This window comes from Phlebotomus papatasi, unplaced genomic scaffold (assembly GCF_024763615.1).
Source record: "Phlebotomus papatasi isolate M1 unplaced genomic scaffold, Ppap_2.1 HiC_scaffold_43, whole genome shotgun sequence".
NCBI classification, from domain to species: Eukaryota; Metazoa; Arthropoda; class Insecta; order Diptera; family Psychodidae; genus Phlebotomus; species Phlebotomus papatasi.
Genome location: NW_026604632.1, coordinates 55,442 through 69,362, shown reverse-complemented (window position 1 = coordinate 69,362; position 13,921 = coordinate 55,442). Strand labels below are relative to the sequence as shown.

At 37.1% G+C, this 13,921-nt stretch overlaps 1 protein-coding gene across 1 annotated transcript; it reads right to left on the bottom strand.

The window, feature by feature from the left end:
- Positions 1–5,344: 5,344 nt before the first annotated feature.
- On the bottom strand, positions 5,345–7,507 carry LOC129809197 (putative nuclease HARBI1). Its single transcript, XM_055859013.1, has 3 exons — positions 7,382–7,507; positions 5,875–6,019; positions 5,345–5,724 (listed from the first exon to the last, which is right to left on the bottom strand). Exons 1-3 carry the CDS (start codon positions 7,505–7,507, stop codon positions 5,345–5,347), a joined length of 651 nt encoding a protein of 216 aa, XP_055714988.1.
- Positions 7,508–13,921: the final 6,414 nt, after the last annotated feature.

Here is a 13,921-nt window from a genome sequence, read left to right as displayed (position 1 = left end):
GTCTGAAAATGTAGAAGTCAATGTGAGAGAGTGCTCCGAGAGAGAGAAAGAGATCCTCTTGGAGGGGGTTTGAGAGCGCGGCTATAAAAGAGCGAAGGATGCTGCCATCTTCCTCTTTGCCGCCCAGCCCTCAACAGATTAGTTCGTCAAGTCAAGTCAAGTGTCGCAATAAAAGCTTTTTCCTCAAGTCACAGTGTTTACTTCCGGTTTTCTAATAACGCGTGTCCACTCGAAATACGTCAGTGGCGACGGTAGAAAATAAAGTTTTGAAAGATGCCCGATGATAAAAAAGATATTTCCGGGTCTTCAACGGCTGGCGCGCAATCGGCGGTACCACATGCAAATGGTTGTGGTAAGTTTCCATCGGGAGATCCTGAAGATGATGTCATCGGTTGGAAAGACCGCGTGGAGCAATACTTCGTGGCTGCAGGAACACCTCTAGACAAGCAAGTGGCTACATTAATCGCAAATATTCCCGGTGATATCTACAAGACGCTGAAAAAGTTGGCATTTCCTGTCTTGCCAAGCAAAAAAACTCTTACAGAGCTTTTGCAGTTACTTGAATCTCACTACTTGAAGAAGAGCAACATCCGCTCAGAGAGATTCAAATTTCATCGCGCTCAGCAAGAGGCGGGAGAGAGTGTTAGTGATTTTATTCTCCGGCTGAGAGGCTTAGCTGAGACATGCGAGTTCGGCAAATTCATACCAGTAGCCGAATTTTACAATATCAAATTTGAGAATGAGATTTTCAAATGTGAGAATCCGGTTCTCAAACTCACAAAACTCTCATTGATTTGACAAGTTTTTGTTCGAAAAATCGCATGCAACAATGAGATGCTCAGAACAAAAGTTGACCGTGTTAATAGGGAAATGCATACAAAAGAGACCACAATTGCTCTGAGCGTCCCCAATGTGAGTTGAGTTTCAACTCAATGTGAGTAAAATTATTTGAGTTTGAGCAAAAATGTTTGAGTTTGATAATTGAATAAACTCAACATTTTCATCTTTCACATTTACTAAAAAAATTGTTCAAAAATACCTAAAATGACACTATTTATTAATTTTTATAAATATTGTAACTTTAAAAAGCCTGCTAGCCATAAATAAATATATATTTCTTACAAAAATAGTGAAAAATGTGACTTTAAAAATATTTATGTTTTCGTGCAAATTATAATTTTTCCTGTAAATTACACATACTTTTTACATTTTTCTCGACTTTCCATTAAATGTTATCGTGAAATATCTTAAATTAAAGAAAAAATAATTCCTAAATTAAAGCATAATTAAATTTATTTTGAGTGGAACTAAAAAGTGAGGTTAAATCTATTTAACTGTCACCAACTTTCCAGTGAGATTGTATAACAGCGCGAAAAATATTTGATAATGTATTTCACAACTCGCAAGATAAATTATCACAAGTTCATTATATTGTGAAAGTTCTCAATATTCAATTTATAAGAGCAAAATAGGATGAATCAATCATCAGAATCATCAAAAAGTAAGCTACTCTAAAAAAAACAGGATACTTTACGTATTTCGAAAGAAAATTTTATTTGTAGGCGATGATGAGACCATTTCCCAGAGTGCTAGATCTGTATGTTCCCGAACGAAACACCCTACGACAGAACAAAAAGAAAGGTTGGTTGAGGAAATTAAAAAAATAAGTTGCTGTTGATTGGGGGTCATCAAGGACCCAAAGGAACGGTATTGAAGAAAAAAGCTTGGGATCGCGTAAGCGATATATTGAATGATATGAGGGCACCAGGGTCAAATCCCAGAACTGCACAACAGTGGAACAGAGTTTGGCGTGATTTAGTCATAAACGCCAAAAAAAGAAATACGGCTAAAAAAAGGGATTTTAGTCAGACTGGGGGTGGTCCTCCAAAAGTTCCACCTTTGCCCAGTATGATTAAACGCATACTGAATCTTGTGTCCGAACAAGCTGATGGTGTTGCAAAATCTCCAAAAGGCACAGTCACGAGATCCAGAAACAAGCCTGCAAATATACGCAGCGAAATCGAAAGATCACTATGTGAAGTTGCTGCGCCTGGACCATCTAAACCTCGAACATATTCTACAACAAGTTCGACATCTTCCACATCTTCTGACTCACAGGCTAATGATCTTAAATCTCACGATGAGTTGAATAGAGAATCAAATGGACGCCAAGAACTGAAGAGTACTTTGTCGCAAGATGTTCAGTTTCCATCAGAGTCACAGCCTTCACAGCCGATTAAAAACTCGCAGTTTAGTCCAATTCAACAGCATCCGATATCACAAGATTTGCCCCCGCGTCCAGTACCGTTACCGCCTTCTGGATCTAGGTCAAGATCATCTAACATTCCGGCTCCTCAACCACAGGTCAGTTCTGAAGCACAAGTCTCCAGTTGGGAAGTTGAGAGGGGAGTTCTTTTGGAGAAATTGGCTACACGAGACAAGATATTACAAATGAAGGATCTAGAGATTAACAGGCTCAGAGAAGACAACAATTTTCTCAAAAACGAATTTATAGCCATGAGAACTATGGCACATGAACTTATAAATAAAATAAAATGACTACACAAATTAACTTTCACAAATTCTCTGCCTTCCGGATGGATATACCTATGCACAGTCCTGGCTCTGGCTCTTAATTTCATAAATTGACACCACAAAGAGATTATCTCATTTATAATAATAATATACCATCTCAATCGTAATAATGGAAGAAAACAATTTACTGCTATCGTAACGAAGTCCATGCCGTGACAATCCTATAATTATTTAGCGCAAAATTAATAATATATAGAGCAATGATAAATTATTTTACTTACTTGTTAATATTTCTTTTGACTAATAGATTGAAAATGACGAAAAAGCACAAGATTCTAGCAATAATCCAAAATAACTTTCTCTGTTTACTTTTTCACCTTAAAATATTTGGAGGTTATGTAAATGTCATTGAACACTTTTGCATATATTCACAGCTAGTGTAATTGACTGAAAATCGTGGTATTTCAGTTATTATTAAATTACACTAAGGAATAATTTTGATTTTTTAATGTTTTTTTTTGTTTCCCCCCTTACCTGTCTCCCCTTACCAAGTTCTTAGGCCTTTAGGCCTATTTTGACCAGTATCCTGTGTTGAAAATCCTTTAAAAACCATAAACATCCACAAAAATATATACCAAAATCATCAATCTATAAAATTAAAATATCTCCCAAATACTGAGGAAAAACAATAAATATTTAAGACGGGAACCTTATACATTAATGGCCGTACTGATTTTTTTAATGTATGCTTGTCATTAGATATAATCTTTTTATTTACGATTACACTGATTTTAATTTAAACTTTTATATCAATAAAATGAAGAGTGTTTAAATAGTTGACTAATTTCTAGACTATTTAAAGTTATTTGAACAAATTCCTGACGTATTGCAGCTTTAGGCAAGAGCAAATAAGAAATATTGCGCATTTTATGTTTCATTAAACACGAAAAAGATATTCTAATGCTATAATTGAGTTTTTTTTTATTAATTTGATTAATCATTTTTGATGTTTATAGATAACTTCTATATTGTTCTCTAGGTAGAGTTCAAACAATAAAAGAATCATAGGGATGTGAAGCCTGATATAATGTGAAACTACTTCTCGTTAAAATTGTTTCACCTGCACTTGATCTCATTCTTACTTACATTCATTGAAGTTAAAACTTTAGAAAAATGTCTTAGTACCTACATTCGACAAAAAACGAGAACTTTGTTGGGTACATATTTAGTTTTTATTCGTATTAAACCAAGATACGTGATAATGATCTTTCATATCTAAAATTTTTAGTTCTTCCTATTTATAGTTTAATGTTATTTAAAAATTTTTGCTTGTAGAATTTATATTTTTGTAGAATACAGCAAGTTTCCAAAACTCTACGCTGAGAGTCATACAAACGATATATATTCAAGAGGCTAGAATCTAATAGAACTGGTTTATAAATCACTCAAAATATACCCCAAAATAGGTTAGGCGTAATGTAATTGAATTTTGGATAAAAATTAGTTAACGGCTGTGGACCGGTTCATAACCGATTAAAATCGGCTTATGGTTTTGAGGAATTTTAAGACCTTTCTAACGTGCCCAAACATGATGCCAATCAGTAGAGAAATGTGCTCTCTAGAGCCTTTTAACTTTCGACCTTGAAAAACCGTTATTAGGAATGATTCAACGGGATTTTCATATATGGACGAAAAGTCCGCCTAGCCATATTTTCTAAAACATATCCAAAAATGAAAAAAAAATTCTACACATTTTCGAAAAATCTCAAAAACATGGTTTTGGAAGGGAAGAGGAATAGTTGGAAAAAAGAAGAACATGACAATGGTCCAAGGGTCGACTTATGGGATACATAGAAGGTCTCAAGTCGCTATCTTTTACCGCTTGCTTTCTCGAGGTGATGACATGCGAACGATCAGATAGACAAACCGCGTGACAGAATTTTTCAGAAATTGTCTGAAACGCGAAGACATGTCGAAAAGAAGCAATCCTCGGGGGGTGGAAGGTGGAAATTTTGGAGTGTAAAAAAATCGAGGGATTACCACAACGAACAGACTGGGCTTTTCTACATGGTCATTGCTTTTTACGCCTTCATTGCTTTTTTACACGTGGAAAAAATATTCAAAAAATTGCGGCACCCAATCAATTTTTGCATCAATTTGATGTTTTTTTCGTTCTCTAAGACAATATTCTTTAAAAAGAAAATGATATTTTAGTAAAATTTGCCAAATATAAATACTTTGATCAAAAAGCATTTGCCCGGTCAATTGCTCTTTTCTTGACAGTTCCATATCGCATAGTCCGTTACATTCTCTATTTAAATTGACTGTTCGAAATTTCATTGACCACCATCGAAATCAGTTGATGCCAGGAAAAATCAAAACAAAGGATTTTTTACTCATAAAATTCTCGTGAAAACTTTTGAAATATATTTAAAATAAGTCTAGGCATTAGTGAAATTAAAGTTTAGTATAAAATACATGTGAATGTGCACTACATTGTTTTGAACATCTGAAAATATTTCCCGCCATCGACATTTTACTTACACTATATGGCGCTGTTCTCAGTATGAGTAATCTAATCGAAAGCAATGAAGGTGTCATATTGACTTTTCCATTGCTTCTTTTATAATCGATGAAAAGATCAAAAGCCTAGTCTGTTCGGTGCTTATGTACTGCTTTCTCTCTGTGGAGTTCCGGCAGTAAAATGCACTGAACATATTCTATTTAAAAAAAGAAAAATGTTTTTTTATAAGGTCTTTATTTATATTTATAAATGATAAACGAATTATAAGCATATGAAAAATAGTTATTAGTTTACTACTAGGTCCATTAATCGCTGTCGGACAACTTCACCATCATCAAAATGATTGGCTTGGGGATTAATTGGTCTGTCTGGTATTTCCTCGGCATATTCGTCAAAAAAATGATGACCTCTGGCAATCATCTGCGAGGATATCAAGATGTTGTGAATTACACAGCAAGCAACAACTATCTGTCCCGCAATTTCAGGCCTATATCGTAGTTTACGTTCTGAATTGAGACATCTAAAAAGATTTTTTAATCTTCCGTTCGTCCTTTCAATAACACTGCGTGCCTGCGAGAGGATATAGTTGAAACGTCTCTCTCTTGCCGGTGACTCATTTCGAAATGGGGTAATCAACCACGGTTTTAGACCGTAACCACTGTCTCCTATAATATTGAATGAAATATTAGATTTTGTTTCTCTAGCATTAACTAAAACAGTAATAAAACTAGTAATAAAATAACAAACACAAATTTTTCAAATATAGTATGACAAAATTAATTATTCATAAAATTACGTGAAAATTGGTATCTTACCTAAGAGAAAAGAGTTATTGTGTGATCCTGAAAACTTCCTTTCTAGGAAATAACAGAGATCACTCTGTTCCCACACATAGGAATCATGGCAGGAGCCAGGGAAGTTCGCGTTGACATTCATTATAAACAAGTCAGAATCACAGACCTACACAGAATAAAAATAAATTAAAACATAAGAGAAAAAAGATATTCATAATTTCAGTGTCAATATAATATTGAGAGAAATATAATTAGTATTTTTGTTATTAAATTTCGGCATGCTACATTTCCGAATTACAGTTGTTGATTACATATGTGTTGATAGGGTCAACGGGGTCAACACATATATGATTCTGCAATATTCTAAAATTGTTGTAGATACTATTTCACCAGTTAAAAAATTTTCACAAAACAAAATTAGTTAAAAAGGTCGACATTAAACCTGAAATTGTAGATTTTTTCACAGTGTTTAAAATTTTTAGAAGTTGACTCTATCGGAATCGTACTGTACTATGAATGCTTTATGAAAGCCTCAGTTTTGTAAAATGTTCGAACTCGTGAGTAATATGATATACAATACTGTCTCTCTATATGCATAGTTTGGGTACTTTTTTTTGACAGTTTTATCTCTGAATATGCACTTTTTTTTGAAATTCCGAACGGCTGTTTTCTTTCACCTTCACTTTATCTTTTATGTCGGTGGTGGTTCTCGTTCTTTTCTTTGTATTACTCATTTATAAATATTTTATTGATTAAATAATGAGAAATCACAAGCAAAATCACTGAACCATCCTCCAACGACATAATCTTTCCGTACAGAAGTAGATCTTGAAAAATTCGAAAATCTATTTGAAGATCCAAAAAAGAGACTTTCTTACTTCTTAATACTTTCGCAAGGTGGCGTAAGTTACATTCTGTTCGAATTTCGAAGTGCTCAAGTGTCAAAATGTGTCGGTCTTCACATTGTTGTGAGGAAAAAAACTGAACAACGACGTTTACTGTTCTCGCCCCAGTATTTCATCACTCCATAATCACTGAGTAACTCCTTTGCGAGCTTTTTAATGTGATATTTGATAAATTTTCCCCAACTTGTTCGAAAATTTATTATGAAAATTCAAAATTGAATTTGAATTCTTCGAACTTCAACGACTTTTTGTGCAAATAGAGTTCCATTTACCTTTCATCCAAGACACTATTGAAGCATCAAAATCTACTTGTGAGCAGGCTCAATACCTCACTTTGTCAAAATGTAAACAAATTGATTTTGAATGCAACCGACACAAAAGCTGTGCATCGACACGTTATGCATATAGTATAGAGAGACAGTACTGTAAAAGAGACTGGAGATGTTTGAGACAGGGGTAGCTTGAGACAAGTTGGATTTCTTTTTGATTATTAAAATAAATTAAAAGAAACCACTGAGCAATCGTACTCAGCATTAAAACATCTTAAAGAATAGATATCCTCAGTTTTTTTTCTTGCTTAGATCTATAAGCCGTTCCCTAAGTAATCCAAACTAAAAAATTACCAGCATAACATTCAAACTATGTTGATGTTCTCGATCAACATATGCGTGTTCCACATTCTTTGGAAGGCCTGAAAGAGTAACGTGTGTTCCATCGACGCATCCTATAATCCCGTCAATCCCGCACATTGCTCGAAATCTGTAAGTTGAAAAAAGGATGCAAGGTTTTGGTGTTATGAAACATGCACATTTTATTCTATTATAACATATACCGTGATTTGATCTCGTTTATTTCCCCTACAGTGTTAGGAAAACACACATACTTCGGGTGTAAGTGAACAGAAATTAAGCGACTTATCTCGCGTATAATTTTGCTCACTGCTGATTGACTAAGGCAAGTCAGAAAATCTTGACCTACTTTTTTTTGGTAGCTGCCCGAAGTGTAAAAATTAAGAGCTGTCAGAACTCTTAATTCTAATGGAATTCTTGTGCTACGCCTTCCTTCAGTGGCAAAAGGTCTGAGTTCCTCGATCAGTAGCCTTACTAAACGTTTGGTAAGACCAAAGTGATATTTAAAACTGAAAAAAAAATATGCCTTTTTATACGCCTTAGTAATATATTTAATAAATCTCTTAATCTTTAGTTTAGAGTAGACTGTCTCTTAATTGAGGAGGTTGTCTCTTAAATTATGAAAAATTTCGGACGTGAAACTGTTTAAAATCCAAAGACTTTTTATTACCTTACAATACCCACATTAAATTTACATACTCATATTCATCGTAAATACCACAAAAAAACCTCAATGATAAAGAACCGCGATATATAACTAAGGAAATAGTGAACTTTAATAAGAAAGTCGCTCGATTGATAAAGAACCCAGTGATAGCGGAAGTCTACTGTATTCATCTTACTTTTCTAAGTAAAAAAAATTTTACCCCCCCTCCTGAGCAAAATTCCTTCCTATGCCCCTGGTTTCGCCTATGTGATATTTTATTTATTTATTAATTTATTTATTTAAATATTTTTCATTTGCAATATATTCTGTTTTTTCAATTTATTTCAAATTTTTACACGTAGAAAATTAAAATATGACGATGGTTAAAATGTGAATCATAAGTGATGTAGACATTTTATGCTTACTCACATTATGAAATATTTTGCAAAATACTACTTACTGTCGTTCTGGCAAATTAAAAGCGTTGGTTGTTTCCCTCAAATACTGTCTTGCTAGCCTAAATCCTTGCCTTAGGCTGCGCATAATAAAAATGTTCAATTGGTTTCGTGGGCTTCACTTTTGGAAATATTAAAATCACCATACAAAAACACTGCACTGATGCACTGACACTGGAATTTTTAAATGTAAACCATATTTTCCAGTATAATAGTTTGAAATATTATCACAAAATATTCTCAAATAATGTGAATTGTGTGAGTTTGAGAACCATATTCTCACATTTGAAAATCTCATTCTCAAATTTGATATTGTAAAATTCGGCTCCAGGTGTCATTAGTAACGCGGGTAAACTGCGAGAGTCTGCGCTAGAAGACAGCCTTTGCGATCGATTTGTGGCGGGCTTAAGGAGCGAAAAAATCCAACAACAACTTCTTGCGTCCGAGAAAAACACTTTTCCTGAGTTGTGTGAGTTAGCACTCAATTTGGAGATGGCTTTTCAAGAAGAAAAGGCTATCCATGGTGACAATTCCGTCAAGAAGGTGTCACAGAAAAAAACTTCAATCGTCGTGAAGGAAAAACAACTCAGAAGAAACAACAAAACACCCAACGCAGTCAGAGCAAGGCCCAAAGTCAAAAGGAGCTTTGTCGTCGGTGTGGCAGGAAATAACATGATCCTGAGGATTGTCCAGCCAAAGATTGGACGTGTTTTTCATGCAACAAGAAGGGGCATACTAGTCAAGTGTGCACACAATCCAAAAAGTCTGGAAACTCTGAGAAGGTTAAGCGGATTCTGGAGGTGACCGGATCTGTGTCTCCTGTGGCAACTGTCTCGATGTCTATTGAGGGGCAGAAGATTCCAATGGAAATCGACACCGGAGCAGGACCATCACTATTGTCATACCAGGATTTTAAAGCTAAGTTTTCTCATTGTGAACTACTTGAATATTCTGTCAAACTAAAGTCTTTTACGTCCGATTCCATTCAGGTGATTGGGAGAACGATGGTGCGAGTGGACTTTCCGACTGAGCAGCGCGTGTTAGAACTAGTGATTGTCCAGATCAAAGGAAATTTCGCACCCATTCTAGGACGTGACTGGCTTGATCATCTGACACCAGGGTGGCGGAACAAATTAGTAAGCGGACAAACCGTGAGTTTTGTTAAAAATATTTCCGCTGAAATTACGCGTGAATTTCCGCATGTTACATCTCTTGATGCCAATCAAATGATCACGGGATACCGTGCCAGTGTTCAAGTAGAAAGTCGTGCACCCATTTTCCACAGGGCATATCCTGTGCCATTACGCCTGCAAGATAAAGTCGAAGCAGAGCTTAATCGTCTTGTTGATGATAAAGTCCTTGAAAAAGTTGATTTTTCAAATTGGGCAAGTCCCATAGTCATAGCTCCTAAGTCAAACGGAGATATTCGCATCTGTATCGATGCGAAAGCCACTATTAATCCATTCATGAAAGTTCAACAACACCCACTTCCGGACATTGATGAAATATTCGCATCTTTGGTTAATTGTAATTGCTTTACGGTGATAGATTTGTCCAACGCGTATTTGCAATTGGAAGTTGAGGAAGCCTCAAAGGAATTTTTAACGATTAACACCCATCGGGGGCTTTTTCGTTACAATCGTCTGCCGTTTGGGGTGGTTTCAGCTGTCGCGATTTTTCAGTCAATCATTGAAAGGATTCTTTTTGATCTGGAGGGGGTAAAAGCATTCTTAGATGATGTCATTATAGGTGGTCGTACCATGAGTGAATGCAAAGATAGAGTTTGGGAAGTTTTGCGTCGCTTCAATGAGCATCGCGTTAAAATTAACGTGAACAAGAGTAAGTTTTTCCAAAACTCTGTCGAATATTTGGGTCATCTGTTGTCGGAAAACACGGTGAAACCAAATCCCAAGAAAATCGAAGCAATCGTGAGTGCACCGAGGCCTAAAAATGTTAAAGAGTTGCAAGCGTTCCTTGGATTAATTAATTATTACCGGAATTTTATTCCTGATCTTAGTGGTAGATTGAGTCCACTTTATACCTTGTTGGAGAAGAATAAGAAAAAATTCGTCTGGACCGAAGAGTGTCAAAAAGTCTTTGACGACACAAAGAAGATGCTAACGAGTGAGTCAGTGCTCGAAATTTTTGATCCTCAGAAAGAAGTGATCATTACCACGGATGCATCTCCGTACGGTGTTTCAGCAGTTCTAAGTCATGTCGTGAATAATGTTGAAAAACCAGTCCTTTTCGCGAGTAGTAGTCTGTCACCCGCGGAAAAAATTATTCGCAACTTCACAGGGAAGCTCTTGCGATAATTTTTGCTTGCAAAAAGTTTTTTAAGTATATATACGGACAGTCTTTCACGTTGTATATGGATTCGCAAGCACTCAAAGAGATTTTCTCACCATCGAAGGGTACTCCTGCAGTCGCAGCAGCGAGACTTCAGAGATGGGCAGTCCAATTGGCATATGGGCCAATTGGCAGATGGGCAGTTCAGTTTGGGCAGCCGAGCAGTGCAGATGCATCGCCCTTTCTGTGTGTCTATAAATGTAGTAATTAGTGAAAATGCCGTACTCAAATTGTGAAGTGTGCAGGGAAAAAATTTCTCGAGTGGAGGATGGTGTGAGCTGTGGCTCGTGTTCTGGGATCAGGCACGCAAAATGCTCTGGGATGTCTGTGAAGGATATTGAGAGTTTCCAGACTTTGTAGCCTGTGCAGAAAAAAGCGTGGAAGTGTGATGGTTGCATGACTCGTAAAGGTGGTGCGTTCAGAGATGATGTTCCTGTCCTCGGGACCTGATCCCATGGAATACCTGATTCAGAGAATTGATTCTCTCCACGCGCGTTTCGACAAGGTGGATCAAGCTATGATAAGAATTGAGAAGCTTGAGGAGGGTGCCAAAAAAATTGAGCAGCGCATCGCTGATCATGACAGTGCAATCGATCTATTGAAAACGGATAACGGGGTTCTGAAAGCCACAGTTTCGGAGCTGCAGACGAGTGGCGCCAGGGAGTTACCATGTGATTTGAAGGCAATCGAGGTTCATGGACTGTGCATTTAAAAGGGGAAAATTTTTTTGCTATTGCTGAGAGAGTGCTTTTGGAGATTCTCAACATGGCAGTGGAGTCGAGAGATATTGATGATTGCGCCTTGGTAGGCGGTCGGATTCATGTCAGGGGCTCGGACTATGTTGATGCTGGTTCTGGAGGAGCATCATCTGCCGTTGTAGTGTCTGAGGATTCTTCAAGATCTGTGCGTGGTGGAATTCTGGTTATAAGATTTACATCAAGGAAGCTTAGAGAGGAGGCCCTGAGGATGTGGAGAGTTAAGAGATCATCTGGAACTGGTGTTGCTTTTGGCGGGAAACCAGTGAGAGGCTTCAGTGTTCGAGAGAGATTAAGCCGTAGTGCGAGGCTGCTGCTCAGAGAGGCCAAAGCTATTGCTGGGCAACATGGATGGAAGTATGTGTGGAGTCGACGTGGGACGGTATTTGTGCGTAAGCAGGATGGAGAAAAATCATTCATTATTAATTCTCTTAGTCAGCTCAAATCTATTGTCAAATAACTGTTTTGATTCTCAAACGTTTCAAATTAATCATCTTCTTTCTCTCTATAATCTCTTCTGCTCTTGTACCAATAATCATTCTCTAGTAAATCATTTTCTATTTTCCACTTATATTTTTGTTAGTACTTATTCTTATCTTCATATTTTTAATTGATTATTATTATTATTTTTTTTTTTTGTCTTTGAACATGCAAATTGTGATGCAAAACATACGTAGCCTGCGCCGAAACTTTGATCTCTTTCTTGCCCACCTGGAGAGTTCTGGAATGAAGCCTGATGTTATTGTCCTCACGGAGATATGGATTGGGAGTTCTGAGGTGGATCTCTATAAGATTGATAACTATTCTTGCTTTGCTAAATGCAATGATGAGTATCGTGCTGGGGGGGTTATGGTTTTTGTCAAGGGGGATTTTAATTGCGTGTCACATATTCCATTTTCGTATGATTCTTGTGATATTTTATACGTTGAAATCAACTTCTCCCGCATATGTATTGGCTTCCTTTGCCTATACAGGATCCAGGCTTATAGTGCAAGCCAATTTGTAGATTGTCTGGAGAATTGTATTGAGGGTATTGCAGCTCAGAACATTTTCTTACTGGGTGATTTTAATGTGGACTCGCTTCGGACTTCGTCTGATAGCGTGTCTTTGAGCTTATCCTTATCTTCACTTGGTTTTGAAATGATTTATAATGAGCCTACACGTGTTTTTGGTGGATCCTCAACTTGTATCGATCACGCATATGTAAGGCATGAGCCTCTCCTTGCGCCCTTTATCACTCATAATATACGGCACATCAATATTAGTGATCATTCGATGATTTCCATTCAAGCAGAGGGGCTCTGTGATGTGTCGCGATCCATGAACTCGACGTCTTTTGTAAGGATTAATTACGGCAAGCTCAGAGACTATCTTCTGGACGAGGACTGGAGTGCGATTTCATGTCTGGATGGACCTTCTGAGGCCTTTGAATCCTTCTGTGGGACTCTGATGAATTATGTTGAAGCTTCAAGAGATGTTGTCAATATAACGAATAGGTGTAGGAGACTAAAACCATGGATCTCAGATTCACTTGTTCGTAGAATCGAGATTAAAAATAGATGGTGCCGGAGGGCTTCTAGACATCCGGAATGTGGACGACTGAGGGACATTGCGAGGGCTGAGTGTCGTGCTGTGGCTAATTTAGTCAAAATAGAGAAGGAACGATATTTTGCTGAGAAATGCAGCAAGGCTAGGTCGTCGCCTAGGGATCAGTGGAGGATCATTAAGAGTGTCACTGGTACGTTGAGGGATCGTGGCGCTGTGAATCTCGCTATTAAAACTAATAACGGAATGGTATCGGATCATGTAGATCTGGTTGTTCTCTTTTCTGATTTTTTTTCTCAAGCGCCATTGCAACTCACCTCTCACCTTAGTTGTACCTCTTTGGGTTCCGGTGTGTCCTCCCTCCCTAATAGAGTGAGACTGGAGTCCTTCTACTTGTATCCCATTTTTGGTAATGAGATTTTAATTTCTATTCGTTCTTTGAAAAACTCACACTCGGTTGGGATTGATGGTATGTCATCTGTTATGATTAAAAATATAAATTATCAAGTACTTGACATTCTCACGTATCTTTACAATCTGTGTATTACGTCTGGTGTATTTCCGGATTGTTTGAAGTGTGGTGTTGTTATTCCGATCTTTAAAAAGGGTAGCCGTCAGGAAATTTCCAATTACCGCCCTATAACACTGCTCCCGGTTTTATCGAAGGTCTTTGAAAAGATTCTAAAGAGCAGGATATCTGTTTTTCTGAACAAACATGGAGTCCTGTCTGCCAGGCAGTTTGGCTTTAGGGAGGGAAGGAGTGCGGAGGATGCTCTGCTGCATG